Source organism: Copadichromis virginalis, linkage group LG16 (genome assembly GCF_057382275.1).
Source record: "Copadichromis virginalis isolate Kocher_CV1m ecotype Utaka linkage group LG16, C_Virginalis_male_GT1.1, whole genome shotgun sequence".
NCBI classification, from domain to species: domain Eukaryota; kingdom Metazoa; phylum Chordata; class Actinopteri; order Cichliformes; family Cichlidae; genus Copadichromis; species Copadichromis virginalis.
In genome coordinates, this window is record NC_140633.1 from 23582055 (window position 1) to 23600337 (window position 18283).

Here is an 18283-nt window from a genome sequence, read left to right on the forward strand (position 1 = left end):
AATAACAGTAAAAAAAAATCCATTGAAATGCATGGGACATCTGAAACAAAACAATTCAACATTTTGCACCAAAGCCACATATTGCAGAGTCGTACCTAATAACAATATTACACTCAATGTCACTTACCCATTATATTGTATATTGTATAGCTTTCTTGTTATATGTAAAATTGTATTTATTCAAATTTTTACTTTTTAATTATTTTACTTGCATTTTTTAAATCACTTTTATATTTAAATATATTTAAATGTTCATTTGCTATTTATCTAGGGATTGAAGAGTAACGCAATTTCTATTCTCCGTATGTCCTGTACATGTGGAAGAATCGACAAATAAAGTTGACTTTGACTTTGACTTTGATATATAACAAAAATGTGAAGGGGCAAAAAAAAGTGTCCAGTTCAAATGAATGAAAGCATCGGTTGTTTTTAAAATGATTCACCATGGCACTGACATTTTCCCCAAAGAGAGCAATATGGTGACCTTTCCTCATGCCACATCTCCAGTTTGAGATGTGTCAGTGTGACAAATCAGATAAGGCTGAGCTAAAGCCTCAAAAAGACTGGGGAAACAGAAAAGAGTCAATTATTCATGACTGTTTTGTTTTATGACAGCTACTAGAAAAAATGTTGAATTTGCCACAGGTGCTATCTATCTATCTATCTATCTATCTATCTATCTATCTATCTATCTATCTATCTATCTATCTATCTATCTGAGATATAATTAGAATATTTATTTATACATTCAATTACTAACTGGTTACTTGTTCTATTTCAAGAATTAAAATGAACATTTTTATATATTTTAGGTTATATTTTCTGTTTAAAAAAACAGTCTGTCTCCATGTCCTTAGGTGTAAAACAATCAAACCTAACAAAACAAGGCTATGAAAGAAAAACAATATATTTAAACACAACAACAATTAAAGGTGCATAAACAAATTAAGAATGAAACGGGCTGCTAAATGACAATATACGCAATAAAAATAGAAATATGACTTTGAAAAGTAACTATCTTATAATAAACTGTTAATGATAAAAGAATTGATAGATAGAAGAAATAATCATGATTAACCGAAAATTAAACATATGCAACTTTTAATCTGCTGCTAACAATATGCTTTCTATAAACACCATCATTCGCTGAATACCACCAATATATATATATAGATATATATCTATATATATATATATATATATATATATATATATATATATATATATATATATATATATATATATATCTATATATCTATATAGATAGATAGATAGATAGATAGATAGATAGATAGATAGATAGATAGATAGATACACATATATAAATGTGTGTGTGTGTGTGTGTGTGTGTGTGTGTGTGTGTGTGTGTGTGTGTGTGTGTGTGTGTGTGTGTGTTTTGTTTTGTTTTTACAAATAATATGACAAGTAGAAAATTGGCATACATGTGCCAGTGATAAAGTCCAGCACAACCACCATGTCTGGACTCAGAGTAAGCATTTTTTTTATATCTCTATAGTATAAATATTTGACTTTATAGCAAAATGATGGTCTCTGCTCTGTCTCCCTCCATTTCCTCTCTGACATCCTATCTCGGTTAGCATCCATCGTATTTGACCTTGAGCAGACCTGTGAGATTGCATGCTACTGCATCTGCTTCATATTAGTAATATACATATACAGGTTTTTAATACCTTGTACAAATTATATTTTTATAACTACTTTTCTTCCAAATAAATGGACAAGACGTCACACATATATATTTGTAAAGTTTTTGTTTGTTGCTAAATTCTCACTTTCCAATGCCTTTTTCAAAATATATATATACATTCTTCGTTAATTTGTTTATATTTGTGTGGGAACGAGTGCTCTCATGAACATAATCCACAAAACTCACATAGTTTTATTGCTGTTCCCTTGGTAACAAGCAAACCCTTGCCCTTTTAGCCTACTGGCACTCGTGTGGATCGTACCACTTTGCGGACGTAGGGTGGGTGTCAGAAAATAGAAGTTAAAGAATGCCTACTTTTTCCCACTATATTATTATTTTAGAAATCAACTTAATGTATGAAATGTCTCTATACAATAAATTACGCCTTACGCTCGGTTGAAACGTCATATGCTGAATTAATGGCTGTTTTCAGCCTTCGCATCGCACCCAGGGACACCCCTTTATCACACTGAACTGACGGTCGTACAGTAAGCTGTCAAAAGCTTGTTGCTTAAATCTGTGCAGCGCTACAAACTAAAGAAATTAGGTCGGAGACGTGGATGAAATAACGAGCGGTAATTCTCAGAACAGGGCGAGAAATAAAGAGGCTATTGAGAGGAAATTTCGGGAACACTTGACATATTGTTTTCGTTAGTTGGGTTGCCGTTGTCCTAGCTGGTGCGTGATTGTCGTATCCTCTGGGAAGCAGCTCGTTCGTGATGATGAGGTAAGCAGGTCCTGTCTTTCTGCTACCAGTGTGGCTAATGCAAGCTAATGCATGTTAATGTGAATGTATTTCTGATTGGGTTGTAAAGCTGACACTTAAGCATCCTAGCAGTCTCAAACTGTGGTAATAAAACTGCGTGATACAAAATAGTGGCAGTTAGTTGACTGCCATTGTACTAGTAAGCCTTAAAGTATTTTCTTACAGCTTTTAATCGAATTACATTGACACAATATGATTGTATTTGTTGTTATGGTACACCTACAGCGGTGCTTCTTATGTGCATTTCCTCGTTTACTCTGAAAATGACTACATTTTTTTAAAAAAGTAGACAAAATGATTCCTACCTGGGATACTCGGAAGTGCCATTAAGACAACGCCATCCATCATATTGTCAGCAGTAAGTGGCTACACCCCTGAACTGAGAAGGATGCTGAAATTATTTAAATGTTACAATTAGAACTGAAAGATAACACACACAAAACAAAAAAGGCGTATTTCTATTTACATTGGGTTATTACGGGTTTTTAATACCAGCATACTGACCTGCACCTAATCCAAGGTATGGAGCTAATAACTCAGGCCTGTATTTATGATAATTAACTGTAAAGAGTGTTTAGGATATACACTTATGGGCTGCATGCTCTGTAGTCATGTTTGTGCAGAAGCTTTGTGCAAGCTTGCAAAATAATTTATTTCACATGCATCATTGTTCATCCCTGCAGCAGCAAACTCTGGAGGCATGGATCAAGTGTTGAATTCCACGTTCTCCAAGTAATCAGATTGTAATCATAAATAAATGGTCAACAGGAAGTTTCACATGGCAGATCAGATTCTTGTTCCCTATTGGACAATTTCTAACTGGGAGGGTCTTCCCAGAGGCCAGCTCCCAGACAGGAAGGGGGTGGCTGGAAATGTTTTAGTCAGAGCCTGGCAGAGAGTCTGTTTTTCTTGCTGTGAAGAGAAAATCTTTAGTCACTGAATCCATGGGACAGAAAGAAGGGTAAGAGTTGTTTTTTCTTGTCAGTATATTTAGAAGTCAGCAGCTTGAAAGTTGTATCTCCAGCCTAGATTCCAGGAAACAAGAACAAGCATTTTAGTGCCGAATGAAGTGAGAGAGGTCGGTTTTCCTGCTCTGTTTCCTGACTTGCGCCTAAAGGAATTTGCTGCAGCGTACTGTTAGACCAAGGGTTGCTGCAAAAGAAAAGGAAGAGCAGCAGAGCAAAACAGCTTTTGGAGTGCAGTATTTACTGATAGCTTTAGTTGATTTTAGTAGGATAAAAAAAATCAAATCATGCAGATTTAATCAGCTCATGAGTTGTCCACCTTTTCTGTCTGCTCAGCAACTTCCTGTGTAGTTGCAGGTCTGACTACGCAGTTTGTGTTTGACTCCCAACCAGCTTAGCAGTACATAGAGAAGTAGAAAAAAATGAATTGGCTGCAATAACTGTATGACTCTTATAAAGTGCAATTAATGGATCCTGATGAACAAACTTTGATGCAAATGTGTCATAACCGTGTTTCAGCAAAACTCTGATTGTGTGATCTGGTGCCTTTATAAAATGCTAATGCTTTTATTTAGGCAGCATAACCTGGAAAAGAGTGAAATGTGTAGGCATAAAACATCTGTATTCCCTTTGGATTTCCCACGAAATGATGAGAAGGAGCTCCATGGTGAAAGATAAACGGATTTTTTTATGCCTGATTGCAAAATGTATGACTTGTGCTTTGCTGATTCAAACCTATTTTGTGTAGTTGTATGAGTTTAAATGGATGGCATCTGCCACTTCATTGTAATTCAGTTTATAGAGGAGGCAGACTAATGGCTTTAAATAAAGACAGGAACAGATGTGAGGTGGTGAGTGATTTGCAGGTGTGTGCAAAGTCTCTTTTCTTGATAAAACGCTGACAGCTTTGTATGAGCTGAACTTTTATTACTTACAGAGGAGTTCTAACAATGTGAATTGTCTGCTCTGTACTATCGTCATGGGGGCATGTTGGTGCAGTGGTTACCTCACTGCTAGAAGGTCCTGGGTTCGAACCTGTCTTTCTGTGGGGAGTTTGTTCTCATATTTTACATAACATCTTAACGTATCTTAATATGCCCACTGAACAGACTAATGATGCTGTAATCACAATTAAGTTTAATTTCAGTAATATCCCTGTTTTCTTTTCTTTCAGATTACAAACAGATAGTGCCTTTGAGAAGATATCTCCGACCTGAAGTTGGTTCATGTACATTGCTGCCCCTCGCTTCTTTTTTAAGTTGCAGTCTCATGCACCAACACAGGATACCTCAGCTCAAGCCCTTTGTCGCTGGTTTGCACACTTTCAGCACCTAAAAGAATGAGAAATTCAAGCCATAAAATAGAGGATAACAAGACGGAGGCTACTGACCAGCGCACATACGACAGAGTAACAATTCTGTGTTGAGATCATTGTTCACTCTCTGTGGGCGTTCTCGGCTGTGGAGTATACACTGCAGTCTCTTGCTGTAAAAAACACAGTTGTTCTTGTTTCTAGGATAATTTTTCTTTGATTGGCTAGTCATCTGATTTTTCTGCTCCTTCTGATGGGGGAGTCATCTGGTTGTTTTAACAAAGAAGCAGACTGTATTCAGAGCTAAAAGCTGCGATTAAGCTACAGCTTCTGGTGAATTAGTCTTTCAACAATAAGAGTGACTTTTAAAAGTTGCTTTAAAGTTACAACTTTTGGACATGGCGTTAAATATTTCTTCAGCGAGAGACACAAAATGGCTAACTCTGGAAGTTTGTCGACAGTTTCAGCGAGGAAACTGTTCACGCAGTGATGAGGAATGCAAATTTGCTCATCCGTCGAAGAGCTGCCAAATTGAAAATGGAAGAGTCATAGCCTGCTTTGACTCATTGAAGGTAAGACATATTAATGATCTTCTATTAAGTGTCAGAAAATAATGCCCCTGTATAAAGGAGTATGAAAGTAAACTAAGACTAAAAGGAAAACTGGATTTTGTTGCTGTTTGCTAGCAGTGTAACTGTGTAAGTTACTTATATGCTTAATAATGTAGTGCTGGAAGTACGTGTCAGTTATTAGTTTATAAAAGTGAAAGAAAAATAATTATTTCTTGGGTTAGAAAAAATTCAAGCATGCTCATTTCCCATGTTAAGTGGTGATAATAGAGAAATCAACTGTTAGCATCACTGTTGTATAGTCAGGTGTAAGTTTAATATTGAATTCTCAGAGCCCTTCAGTGCATTAACCCTCCCAAGCATCCAGCCTCATTTCCCATATTGCTCTACTATTTGTGAAATCATGGGTAATACCACTATTTCCCAAAGATTGTACGGTAAAATCTAATCACTTATCCAGAGGATTTAGGTGATAGAAGAAGAAAAAAAATCTGGCAGCCAGATGGATTACAGTCAGTTTATTCTCCTGCTTGCTCAGTTGCCCTGAATGAGGTGGGGGCATCCTTAATCCACTCTCACACATTCACCATCACACCAAAATCCAGCTTTGCCTCCAGGACTATCCTCATGTTGACTCATCTCCTTACCACCTTGCTACAAGTTTTTACATAGCTTGCCTGTAACTCCCGTGGACATGGGCCCGAATGCATTCATAGAATGAATCTACTTCATTCCTTCATATAAAAACATTTATTGTTCATCTTGATTATTATGACTGTCGGTGAGCTGCACCACTCTGCAGTCCGTCTTCCCTTTTCATAAACTAATCATCCCTCTTTGGTATGGTAGGTCCAGCCTGCTGGCTAAAAAAGCGACCGGAGTCTTCATTCAGAAATCTAATTGATACATTCAGATGCCAACAGAATAATGGAACAACAGATTAATTGGGTGCATATCTGAAAGGGGGGTTTTATTAGTTCAGACATTGGCTTTATGTTGTAGATAAGTGGCACCAAGCACTTTTCAACTTATCAAAGTGATTAGAGGTTTCCATAATATTTATTTTACTGCAAAGTAGTCGGCCAGAAATCTGTAATTTCCTTTGTAAAAGATTGTATTACATTTTGCTCATAAAATATTAAGGTGAGAACAGCTCTCTGCTTTGAAAAGAAAAGCTACAACTGCAACTATCTGCATTACCTTCATATTGATTAATATGGAAATTTAATGATCATAATTATAATAGATTTGAATAGAACATTTCAAGAAACTCAAGAAAGAGTATAAATAAATTACATTCATATATAAAAATGATCTAAACTGATTGTCCTGTTCACAAGTAAAGTGCTTGTTTTATTTGACCAACAAGCAAATATCAAAACTACTTAATTTACTGTTACATGAGATAAAGGATACCCTAAAATGCCTTATTTATGATTTTTATTTGTCAAATTAGCTGAAGATTTTCTAACAAATGTTCATTCGTTGCTCTAAATAAAATGTGCAGTTTATTCAGAGCCAGACTAAAATGTTTTTTCAACAGGGTACCTTAAGGGGAGTATAGAGTTTCTACTGGAATTTCGAGAATGAATGTCAAGCTGTGCTTTTCCAATTTTTAGGAACTCTGTCTAACTATGTCAAAGTTTACAATGATGTTTTGTAGTATTGAGCCCTTGTTTGCTTAGTGAGAGCTAGCCATTCAGAGACGTGTTTTCCTCGTATTTTTCTCTTGGCTTTCCTGCTGACGTTGTTGCCATACGATTTTTGTTCAATTCAGGGTTGTGAGTGAGAAGGACATGTCAAAACAATTACTGTTAACTTTCCCATTCACCAGTGAATCCTAACACAATTGATGTCATCATGTTGAAGAATATGCACACTCTTTGGTATTGTAAGTAGATCCTCGTGGCTTCTAATAAAGCACCCGACAGTACTGTTGATGTCCAGATGTAGCTGATTCCTTTTGCTTGCTGTTTCTACAGTTTTATTGTAGGCGATACGTTTTTGTTATATATCAGGGCTAAAGTTCAGTACCAGCAGGCATTACTTCTGAAAATTTTCTAGGGCTAGATGCTGAAGATATAAAGTCAAGTCATTCCTTGGTTGTTGTATCTCCTTGTTTGGTTCATTCTGTGAGTACTACATTTTTTCTTTATAGATAAGACAAATTAATAACCAGTATTCAGAATATATATCTAAATGAATGTCAGAAGAAATTTAAATGAGCAGACATGAGTCTGAGAACTTGAATATATAGGAGAGAGAACGCTCATCTCTTATTAGGTTAATATAAATGCCTGAGTGGCAGGGATGGCTTTGATTGGCTCATATTGAGGGTAAAATAAATAAATAAAGGGTTTTTCAGGTTTTGTATTTAGGCTTAAAAACAAACCGCTGAAATATACCACCGTTAAGGCTAAATGAGTAAAAAAAACCCTGTGTAATTAGCCAATGCATGTTGTAATGCACAGTATATGCTGCACAAGTGTTGCATTCAAAGCTGATGTTCAGTGACTGTGCAGTGAATGATTTTGGATAGTAGGTGGGTCGGGTAGGATTGAGAATTGTGTAGTCTGTGAAATTTTCATGGGAAAAATCATTTAACCTGCTGATTAACACTTCTGAGTACCAGCTCTGATCTGATCTGTGAGAGTCTAAATAAAGGATGTAATGCAACACATAATCTGCAACAGTTTATTCTTTTGCATTTTTCAACACTAACTGTCTGCACTCCAAGTAAAGTCTTGTGCCTGACTCAAGAAAATTTTGACATCCATCATTGCAATGTAAAATGCTTTATTCTAGCCACGACTAGCTGTCACGTCATGCAACACAGCACCGCTGACAGTGGAGCCTGAGTGGGAGAGCTGTGGAGAAAAAACATGTTGACGATTACGTTTCTTTGAGACAATCTTACAGGATTTTGATGAAAACAAAACATTCATTTTTTTTCTCAGTCTTTTGATTCAGCAACATTTTTAGTCTATCAGATTATAAAATTTCTTTATGATATGAATGAAAATGCTTCTATTTCACTTTATAATTTCTCTGAATGCAGGGCAGATGCTCAAGAGAAAACTGCAAGTACCTTCATCCACCTTCACACTTAAAAACCCAGTTAGAGATAAATGGGCGCAACAACCTCATCCATCAGAAGACTGCAGCAGCCGTGCTTGCCCAGCAGATGCAGCTTATGATCCCTGGACCCAGCCTGCAGCCTGTGGTAAAGTCCTGGTTCAGGAGGAATTTTAAGTCAGTGTGATGTTGATGGATGGCATTCTCACACATAATATGTATGCTCTTCCCTCATAGCCAACATTTACACAGGGACTTGGCACAAACGCTGGTCTCGGTTATGGTTCATACATGACACCATTAAGCCATGGAATGAGCCTCATTCCTTCAGACATCCTCTCCAGCACTCCGGTTCTTGTTCCAGGGAGCTCACCTGTCTCAGTCCAGTGCTCCTCCTCTTCCTCCTCCTCTTCCTCTTCTTCTCCCTCACAGAAGCTTCAGCGTTCAGACAAACTAGAGGTATTCATGCACACCAAGGCGTGACTTCACATAAAAATACATTAGCGCTTATGCGGTTTCACATGATCTGGCTACACATTTAAAAGCTGAACTCCTCTTGCTCCTCTCAGGTGTGTCGTGAGTTTCAGCGAGGAAACTGTGCAAGAGGGGAGACAGATTGCCGCTTTGCTCATCCCAGTGACAGCCCAATGATTGACACCACGGATAACACTGTCACTGTTTGCATGGACTACATCAAGAGTCGCTGTTCCAGGGAGAAGTGCAAGTATTTTCACCCGCCTGCACACTTGCAGGCCAAAATCAAATCCAGTCAACAACAAATCAATCAGACAGCAGTGGCAGCACAGGCCGCAGCCGCAGCTGCAGCTGTGGTAAGTCAGAGTGTTATCCTTCTGATGATTGATAAAGTGTTCATCATTGTTCTGTCTATGAAATTGCTGAATGTGGAGTGCTGCATATTTGTAAGCATTTGTAATGGTACATTCAGTGAAGTTGAATAGAAGCTCCTCTCAAAACTTTAAGCAGCAACTCCTGAAGTAGTTTAATATCAAAGAAATGCACCAGTATTTTATTTTTAAATAAAACTTCTTAAAGGTCACAATATTGATTTCCTATGTAAAACTTCAGACAGTTGAATCTGACACCTTCCTCTCACAGATTTACATAGTCTTAGCAATTTTAAATTGATCCTCTTCATTAAGTCTTACAGCTACAATTTTTCTTGGATTGTTTTTAAATTGCGTCATTAAATATCATTAAATAGCCTTTAAATGTAATGCACAATCAGGCTTCTCACAATTTCTATTATCTTTTCTTTAGTGCAATATTAAAGCCACATTGGCTCACTAAATTATGCTTCTTTGGCCTCCATTCTACTTAAAAATCATGTCTAGCATACATCATCTTTTATGGTTAATTCTTTTCCATACATTTTTATTTAGGTTGTAGTTTAAGTTGTTAGTTGTTCTTATGTACTGTACAAGTTAAGGAGACATCTGTAATTCAAAAGCTTTAGTGTGAATGCAGTAAATGGAGCTCCACATTCTGTGCTTTGTGACATCAGGTGCATGGTTGTTTTAACTTTTGATTTGTGGTACTGCCTTTGCTACCTTCATAAAACCAAGCTATCTTTCATTTAATTATGAAACTGTTAAGTGCTTGCTGTGCATTATATCAGTATCCTGCACTTGGAGTCATAAAACCAGCGTGTTCCAAAATCCTTTTGTGTGCATAGTAGGTTTTGTTAATATTTTAATACCTTTCATTTTAAGCATTGTTCTCAAACTTGACGTATAGTTTAAGGTTATTACACCCTTGTTATTATAAGTCTTTGTTGCCAAAATGATTCATTAACTGTACATGTTGACCTACTAATTAAGGAATCTTTAGTTTAATGTGTCCTTACTGTGCATGAATATTGTGTTTTATGTGGTATACTACATTCAGGTTATTTTTGTTTTGTTTTCCCCTTCTCACCTATCCACAATGCTGTCCTCCATGATGCACCTCTGCTTGCTGTTACCTGTATGTTAATACGCTTGAATCCCATTGGCCCACTGCCATCATGTGCTCGCTGCCTGCTATTAAAAGACTCAGTCGACTGCCAAAGCAATGAAGCGACCCCTCGAGGCAACTGTAGACCTGGTACTTTCACCTTTTGCTTTGCATGTAGCTATTAATTGTACTGTGAGAACTTTTCATTTTTGTCATTGGGGTTTACGGCTTCTTCAAGTCTTATATTGCCCTTCTGTACATGATCTGTCAGCATGGGTATTTTTAAGTGCTCAAGTTGTCAAATAAGTTTTGGTGAATACATTACACCAGTCATATCTGTGGTAGTTTTTTTTTTCATTGTGTCATCTTTATATTTTAGTCATGTGTATCATTTTTTAAACATAAATACTAACATATCCTTTTAAAGGTGTGCGTAACAGAAATATGGGAAGTGTCTTATTGCCTCTTGTCCCTTTCCAGGCCTTTCCCCATAGTGTTCTGCAACCCCTACCAAAGAGACCAGTTCTTGAGAAGAGCAGCTGGGCCGGCTCTCTCCTCAGCCCCAGTTTGTTGCACTACCAGCAGGCTCTGGTCAGCTCACAGACTCTGCAGCAGCCCACTGCAGCATTTTATCCCACAGGTGAGCTTCCAAACCTGCTATGACTCCATGGCTAAGCTAGATTTCCGTGTCTGTCTCAGGGCTTATTGCCGTCAGATATTGTTCGCAAATATCACATCATGTATTACTGTTACTTAACTGAAGAAATTTGCAGGATCAGCAGCACTCCTTGTGAACAGGTCTGTTATATCAAAGCTTTCAAAAAAGGGTGTGACTCTTAATCCTTACACTAACAGGTTTTTGACATGTCACTGCAAGATTCTTGGCTTTATCATAGCTTATAATTAAACTTTGTTAAACTCATATTACGAAAAGTAAGACTGTTATGAAAAACAGTTGCTCTCAGTTACTCCAGTAGAACCAGTAAACTATTAAAGATTGAAGCAGTGGTTACAAAGCAAATTGATGACCTCTTAACAACCAGGGCAGGTTCTTCAAGGCAACAGGTGTGCTATATGTCAGTTGGCAAGTCATGGTCATAGACACACCTATATGGGGAGAAATTTGCCTCAAAGAATTACAAATGTGTACAGTATGACACACACGCGTAAACTAAGATTTACAAATGCATACGTTTAAACCTGACTAAATACTGATCATTTACACACAATTTGTTAAGTTCAGCTTCACAAATCGGATAATTTTCTGTGTATACAAATGTCTAAAACTACACGTAACATCCCTCTCGCTCACTTACAAAACCATGTGAACTAATCGCCTAATATGCACACGTGGGCTTTTGAGACACATTTCACAAGGTCAGCTTTGCACAGATCCATATATGTAAGCTGTGTTCATGTTCTGGTGTAAAATTGGGATTTCCTTTGTTTTCCAGTGTAAATGTCTGGTTTGAAAAGGTCTGTTTGCTTGCAGAAATTTCTCTTAAATGTATTCTATGTTAATGCGCCTGTTTTGTAGTTAGTGAACACTAACTACAAAACACTAGTTTTGTGTTACTCAGCTTGTATCCATCAGAACAAAACAATGCTGCATTAACACAATGGGCCTGTTTAATAAAGTAAAGATCTGTTTTTATGGGCTTACACCAGTATTGACCATATTAATGTATGTCGATTTTGATAAAGACCTTTTCTTTTTTCACCTGTAAATCACACAGGTTCTGTGTTGTGCATGACTCCAGCTAATGGCATTGGTAGGTGCCTCCTCCATGTTCTTCTTTAACCATGTCCTTTTGTAGTAAAGAATACATTACTTTGTCTGGATAAGGTAGAGTATACTTACTATTAACGGATGAGAAATCAACCCTTTGAACCAGGAAACTGGATGAGAACAAAAACTGAAAAAAACAAGAGATTACTTTAGTTTTTTAGTAAACATTTTTAGCTTTATGTTTCATTTTTTGCCTTTCTGATCAGAGCCCTGTATGTATATATGCTTGTAAAATTATTTTAAATAATCAAAGCACAGTAAAGAAATGTAAGCACTTTTGGTTTATTCTGGATTGTGATTAGGAAATTTGATCAGCATCCCATAGATTTACCTCATAGTTTATGCTCTTTAATGTTTTGTATTAATAGTAAAACTCTGTAAATGTTGTATTTAAAAAAACAAAACAACAACAAACAAACACATTGATCACCTCTGGTGGCATAGCTTTACATGCCATATCTTGTGGGATGCCAGATTATGGACAGATTTCCTAATTTTATCTCTTATCAGCCCTCCTTTTATGTTTTTCCCCTGCTGTCTCGCTTTGCTGTGTGATCACATGCCATCTGCTGGTCTAACCCAATGATGGCTTGCTGCTAATGTCATTTTGTATTTGCTTGGCAAGAGAGAGAGATACATTGCTATGGTTACCATAATGCTCCACCTCCCTTTTCATTGCTTTCATGGTTCCCTTCCTGAAAAAGTCCCCATGATGTACAGTGCTACGCCTGCTACTGTCTCTGCAGCAACTACTCCCGCCACAAGTGTCCCCTACGCAGCAACAGCACCAACCAATCAGGTTTGCTCCTTTTTAAAGCTTTCTGTCATAAATCCTTGAGCTCTAAATAAGTGCTTCATCTTTCAATCAGGGGAGTTGCTTCATCAGCGTAGAGATGCCCGGCTTGCATTGCAGCATTAAGCTTTCGTGTACCTCGTAGACCAACTAGGCTGCATCTCATCCTTTCCTTTAGAAACAAAACATATTTCTAGCTCTTCCATCTGCAAACTGTGGTGTCGCTTATATTCTCTATTGCATGTTTTATGCTTTGGTTGATGCCAGTGTCTTTTCCAACACAAGCTACAGTATATAGGACTTAACCATACAGTTCTTGATATTGGTTATGCTGACTTTCTGTGTGCACCGTCTTAATATAAGATTTTTATTATTCGTGTAATAAAAAATATTATTCACATTTCCTCAATTGGCTAGTTTGAAACATTTAATATTAGGATTGAGAGAGTAAATCTAAAGTATTTGGTATTCTTTACTTTGATTACTGTTGTCTTTTTAATGTTTAATGAATGAAGTCATATGGACATACGGATAAGTTAGTATTTAAACTTTGTCATGACCACTGGCATAAAAGTGTGGGGCTAAGTCAGAGTCAGAAGTTTTATTCATTTGAAAAGTCTTTTGAAACGGAAATTCTAAGTTTTGATATTTAAAATGTAAAAAAAAAACTGTTTAAAAAAAACAAAAGAATGATTTTATTTTGAATAAATTTGTTTTCATTTTTTTTTTTTTTGTTAGTTTACGTTTATTTTTTTATTTTACATCTGATTTGATCATTTTCCGATTTTTAACCCTGGTTTTGTGTTGTGGGCATGTATGAAGGGGGAGAGGTGGGTGTAGACTGATGATTGACAGCTTCTGTGTCACATTTGTTACAAGTTTAAAATGAGCATTTTGATGGAAGATGGTCATCGCTCCTTTACAGGATGCTGCTGGCACCAGCCAACAGGTAAGAAACATGGTTTCCTGGATTATCCTATGATTGACTATATTGATGAGTGAATGTTTGTAACATATTGATATTGCAGGTGCTATGAACTCTTTTACATTAGGTTTAAATAAGGTGGGCGAGATTCTAATCTCAATATAGCTTTTTTGCAACCTACCACCCAATCAGATAACAGTATTCCTTGTTGTAGGGGTAAATTTTTTCCCCACATGTATGTATATCAATATGTTTCAAATATTGACCCATCAATATAGTCTATTATAGCACAATCTGAAACTGTGGCTGGTGCCGGCAGCATCCCGTGAAGGAGCAGTGACCATCTTCAGCCAAAATGCTCATTTTAAACTTGTAACCAACGTGACACAGGAGCTTTCAATCACTAGTCTACACGCACCCCTCCCCTTTGATACACAGCCACAACACAAAATCACGGTCAAAAGTCTGACACTGGAAAAAAAAAAGGGTTTGAAGCTGATAAATAGTTAAAACTGTTTTTAAAAATGCATAAAACAATTTATTCAATGTGTAAAATAATTCATTTGATTGTTTAAACACATTTTTTAATATCAAAACTTATAATTTCAGTTCCAAATCACTTTTGCAAATCAATAAAACTTTTAACCTTAAATTAGCTTCAAGGTCAAGCCGCATTTTTACAAAACGATGTATCAAGAGAATAAAGTTCATTTCACTTAAACTTTGTATTTTCATATCACTTAAGAGTGAGAAGTGAGTTCCTTAATAATCTTTGTCTTGTAACAAAGGCGATTGTAAAGTATACCTGTTGTGTGAAACTACTCAGTGACTTGTCTTTGCCTCCGAAACAGATCATCCTCAAGTAACCGCCAGAAACAGAAGCCAGTGCCGTGTTGCTGCTGTTAAGGGTCCCGGGCAGCCGTTCTGTAAATATTCTGTTAACAATACACACAAAATACAAGAGGCTGCATGTGGATAACATCGCCGACTTTATCTGACATTATGATGATGATGATGATGATACATTACAGGCAGTTATAATGAACCTCTACATTATACTGTAATAGGTGTCAGAGAGATTGTTATTGTACACGCCTTTGCACCTGCTAACATGCACCTTCAACGATCAATGTGCATTATTTATTTGTTTCCTAAACTAATTCTGATAGGGTTATGAGTGCATTTAGCCACCAATCAAACTTAAATACAATAGATGCTACAGAGAAGTAAACTGGCAGTAGTGGCATAAAACTAAACAACAGAGATGTTTTAAATAATGTAAATATTTTAATCAGTTCTCAGTCTGTAGACAGTACCTGTTAATGTCAGGTGTAAAGGCGTCCTATATTGTAGATTATATTGCAGTTTTATCATCATCATATTCTTTATTGAATGTGTTATTTAAACTAAGAAAGTTTTGTTTTTGATGATAATGATTGCTCATCTAGTGCCAGATTTAACTTTTAATCAAAGAGAAAAGCACTTAATTTAACTTTAAACTTAACAAAAAATTGTGTATATAAAAAAAATGTAATCTAACAGCAGGTTTATGGATGTCCCTTTAAAAATGCTCTGAGTCCCTCTATACTTCACCCAGAGTAATGGATCAGTGCTCCACCTCCTGGTGTGCCTTTGCATTACATATACAGATTGTTTTCTGTCTTTTCTGAGAGAAATGAAATGTTTTATCCGTTCAAAGCAATTTTGTTTTTCTAATTTAACACCTCTTTAGTAAATGTGCATTATTGCTCAAGACAATTGCTGACTCACTGATGGATCTGTAAATACTTTTCACTTGTTCAAGTTGATATAGCCTCCACAGCCATGAAAGTCAGCTCAGTAAGAGTATGAAGTTACTGCTGCTCATATTCAAACTAAAGCTCTTGTGATCCTGTGAGGGTTGCGTGTTGAGTAGTGTCTCAACTGTTAGTCTTAAGGTTGCAGTCACTTGTCAGTACTGTATTAATCGAAGGTTACAAGTGCCTAAACAGTTGTGCATGCAATGATTAAGTATATTTGAAAAGGTTTGTGTGGAAAAACACTCAGAAAATCTATTCCACTTAAGACATATACATTAGGATTAAATCTACGTGTTTTTGCAATACCATGTAAATGCAGTGGTATTGTGTGTGTGGACCTGTTAATTAGGCTTACAGTTTGTTTTCACTGATGCTTTAATGTGTATGTTATTCAATGTAATTTTCAATTTAATTTGATTTTCTTTCATTTTTCGACAAGAAATTAGCAAAAAGGGCAAAATACTTTTGTAGTAAAGTAGAAGGAGGCAAACATTTGGTGACATGTAGTCATGAGAGATTGACGCGGCATGATGCAGTTACTCATTGCTGTCTACTATTTAGCAGCAGACAGGGTGGGCATTGTGTCTGATTAAGAGAAATATTGTTTCTTTCTTTTATTAGAATTTTAGTTATCTATTTTGCAAACAAGGTGTACAAATAGAAACCTTTCATTGAATCTTTTGCATTTCTTCACTTTTTTATTATATATTTTCCTTGTGATGTTTTACATGTCAATAGAATTTACGAGCATAATTTTACTGGTGTAATATTAGTTCAAAATAGTTTTAACATGTATTCTTTTATTTTGTGATGAATGCAATTTATTAAAATTACTTTAGGTGTGCTGAGGGTTTCTCAAAGGACCTTGATCTGTTAGCCTATTAAAAGCGGTCTTGTGTCCAGGGATTGATGTTGGACAAAGGAGAAACTTAAAGCAATTCATCCTTTTTGCTGCCTGTAAGGGACAACAAGCCTTTGTATGACCAAGGCCATAGGATTGATTTTTATGTACAAAAGTGCATCGTACAGGACATGTTTTCCAAAAAAGAAAAGAAGTAATTTTCATAATGGTGTAACAGTAGTTTGTCATTTATTGTCTGATTTGCTGCTGAGGGCAATCCCAAGTTGCAGTGATGAAAACTGTATTTTGGTCGGTGGTAGATTAGCTGTATCTCCTCACAGTAATTAGATTACTTGGAAGAAACTTGGATATTTAACTTTATTATTATATGGTGAAACACTGTGGGTAAAACAGTGCATAAAAGAGAACTTTTGAAATGTTAGTTTCGTGTTTGTTAAGGCTTCCCTCTGCATGTTGAGCACCAAACTTAAAAATGTATTTGGCTTTCAAAATATAATTGCTTTAAAAGTTTAGACTGCTATTAGACATACAATATTTCCCCACTTATTTATTTTACTTAAAGGCATGTTTTTGAATGTTTGTGTTATGTTATGGCAAAACGTTTGAATGTCATGGATCCACCTGCACACAGAGGTTGTTTGAGATCTCGCCCAGTCAAAAAGATGTGAACAGTAAGAATGTTTGGTCTGACTGACTGATGGAAACACTTCTCATAAGCACTTTTTCTACAGTCAGACAACTGAGAAGACAGGCTTTGTGTGAACTTTGCCTTACCTTTGGTGTATTACTGAGTCTGTATTTGTTCACTAATTATGATTTCTATGTCGTCTAATAAATAGAATAAACTTCACTGAACCTTTCTCTTAAATTAAGATACACACATTTCTAACATGAGGACATTATTACATTGTAACGACACCTGAAATAGCTGATATTGATTGGCTTGTGGGGTTGGCTAGCATTTTATTGCAACCTGTCATATTTAAACACTGAAGCTTCTCGTTAAGATGTCACGCAACAGCTATTTGGATCCATCCTGGTCTGAATGCAAACATTTTCCCCAAAAGTAATTGTGTATAATTAAACATTTCTTGTGGATATTTTTTGTTCCTGTAAATTCTAAATTGTGTACAATCTGATATTAAATATACATAAATAAATATATGAATGTCGTGTAAATGCCATCCTGTGAGCTGTGTTTAATTTTGCAATGCATCAGCAGTAGAAACCACGTGTCATCCTCAGTGAGCATGTTTTCATGTTTTTGTGTTACAATTTGTTCAAACAGCTGTCCTGTGAAATTGTATTTATCACTATTAGTGAAAGCTAAAGTAGTCAATTAAAAAGACTTACCTGGCGGTTTCAATTGGAGTGTGTTACATAGCCTGTATTGCTCATTATCAAAGAATAATAAAGGTTTATTATATTTTTTTTTACAAGGTGAGTGACTTTTCACTCTCGAGTCGGATCGCAGCTAAATTTTTTTATTTTTTTTTAATGCAGCGTTACCATAGCAACAGCATCCGGTGCGTTTCACCTCCTCTTGGATACACATCCCCGAGCCGCCTCCGTGATTGGATGAGCTCTCTTTGGATGTCACTGGGGCAACCGAATGATGGGAATTTTAACACATGAACGGAAATGTCAGCGACGAATCTCACTGGCTGCCTCCGTGAGGCTGCCATTCAGGCACATGTGAGGTGTACAGAAAGCGGAAGCGCCCATTGGGCTGTTCGCGTATCCATCTGACGAAGGAGGATCCACAGG

The 18283-nt window shown here is 36.4% G+C and overlaps 1 protein-coding gene and 1 long non-coding RNA gene across 6 annotated transcripts; one reads left to right on the plus strand and one right to left on the minus strand.

Moving 5' to 3' along the window:
* Positions 1-2032: 2032 nt before the first annotated feature.
* Positions 2033-17700, plus strand: LOC146690810 (muscleblind-like protein 2a). 4 transcript variants are annotated; one of them, XM_085433917.1, is made up of 10 exons: positions 2042-2435; positions 4614-5323; positions 8379-8543; positions 8633-8854; positions 8965-9225; positions 10445-10498; positions 10829-10988; positions 12085-12120; positions 12842-12936; positions 14707-14769. In XM_085433917.1, the coding sequence occupies exons 2-10, from the start codon at positions 5150-5152 to the stop codon at positions 14719-14721; spliced, it is 1182 nt and encodes a 393-aa protein (XP_085290043.1). In that variant the 5' UTR covers positions 2042-2435; positions 4614-5149; the 3' UTR covers positions 14722-14769. The 4 variants fall into 4 exon arrangements, with proteins under 4 accessions (XP_085290044.1, XP_085290045.1, XP_085290042.1 ...); XM_085433919.1 differs by lacking the exon at positions 10445-10498 and having other exon boundaries at positions 2036-2435; XM_085433916.1 differs by lacking the exon at positions 12842-12936 and having other exon boundaries at positions 2039-2435; positions 14707-17700.
* LOC146690811 (uncharacterized) lies at positions 8012-18186 on the minus strand. 2 transcript variants are annotated; one of them, XR_014915493.1, is made up of 6 exons: positions 18026-18186; positions 14661-14790; positions 12210-12264; positions 8769-8848; positions 8409-8551; positions 8012-8187 (listed from the first exon to the last, which is right to left on the minus strand). It is a non-coding gene; the product is annotated as an uncharacterized LOC146690811 (long non-coding RNA). The 2 variants fall into 2 exon arrangements; XR_014915492.1 differs by lacking the exon at positions 18026-18186 and adding an exon at positions 17870-18018.
* Positions 18187-18283: the final 97 nt, after the last annotated feature.

Bases quoted from the DNA above. Each gene is read 5' to 3' on its own strand.
- LOC146690810 (XM_085433916.1), top strand. From the start codon at position 5,150: ATGGCGTTAAATATTTCTTCAGCGAGAGACACAAAATGGCTAACTCTG. The intron at 10,499-10,828 runs GTACTTTCACCT...GTCCCTTTCCAG, and splicing joins TCGAGGCAACTGTAGACCTG to GCCTTTCCCCATAGTGTTCT. The intron at 12,121-14,706 runs GTAGGTGCCTCC...CCTCCGAAACAG, and splicing joins GACTCCAGCTAATGGCATTG to ATCATCCTCAAGTAACCGCC.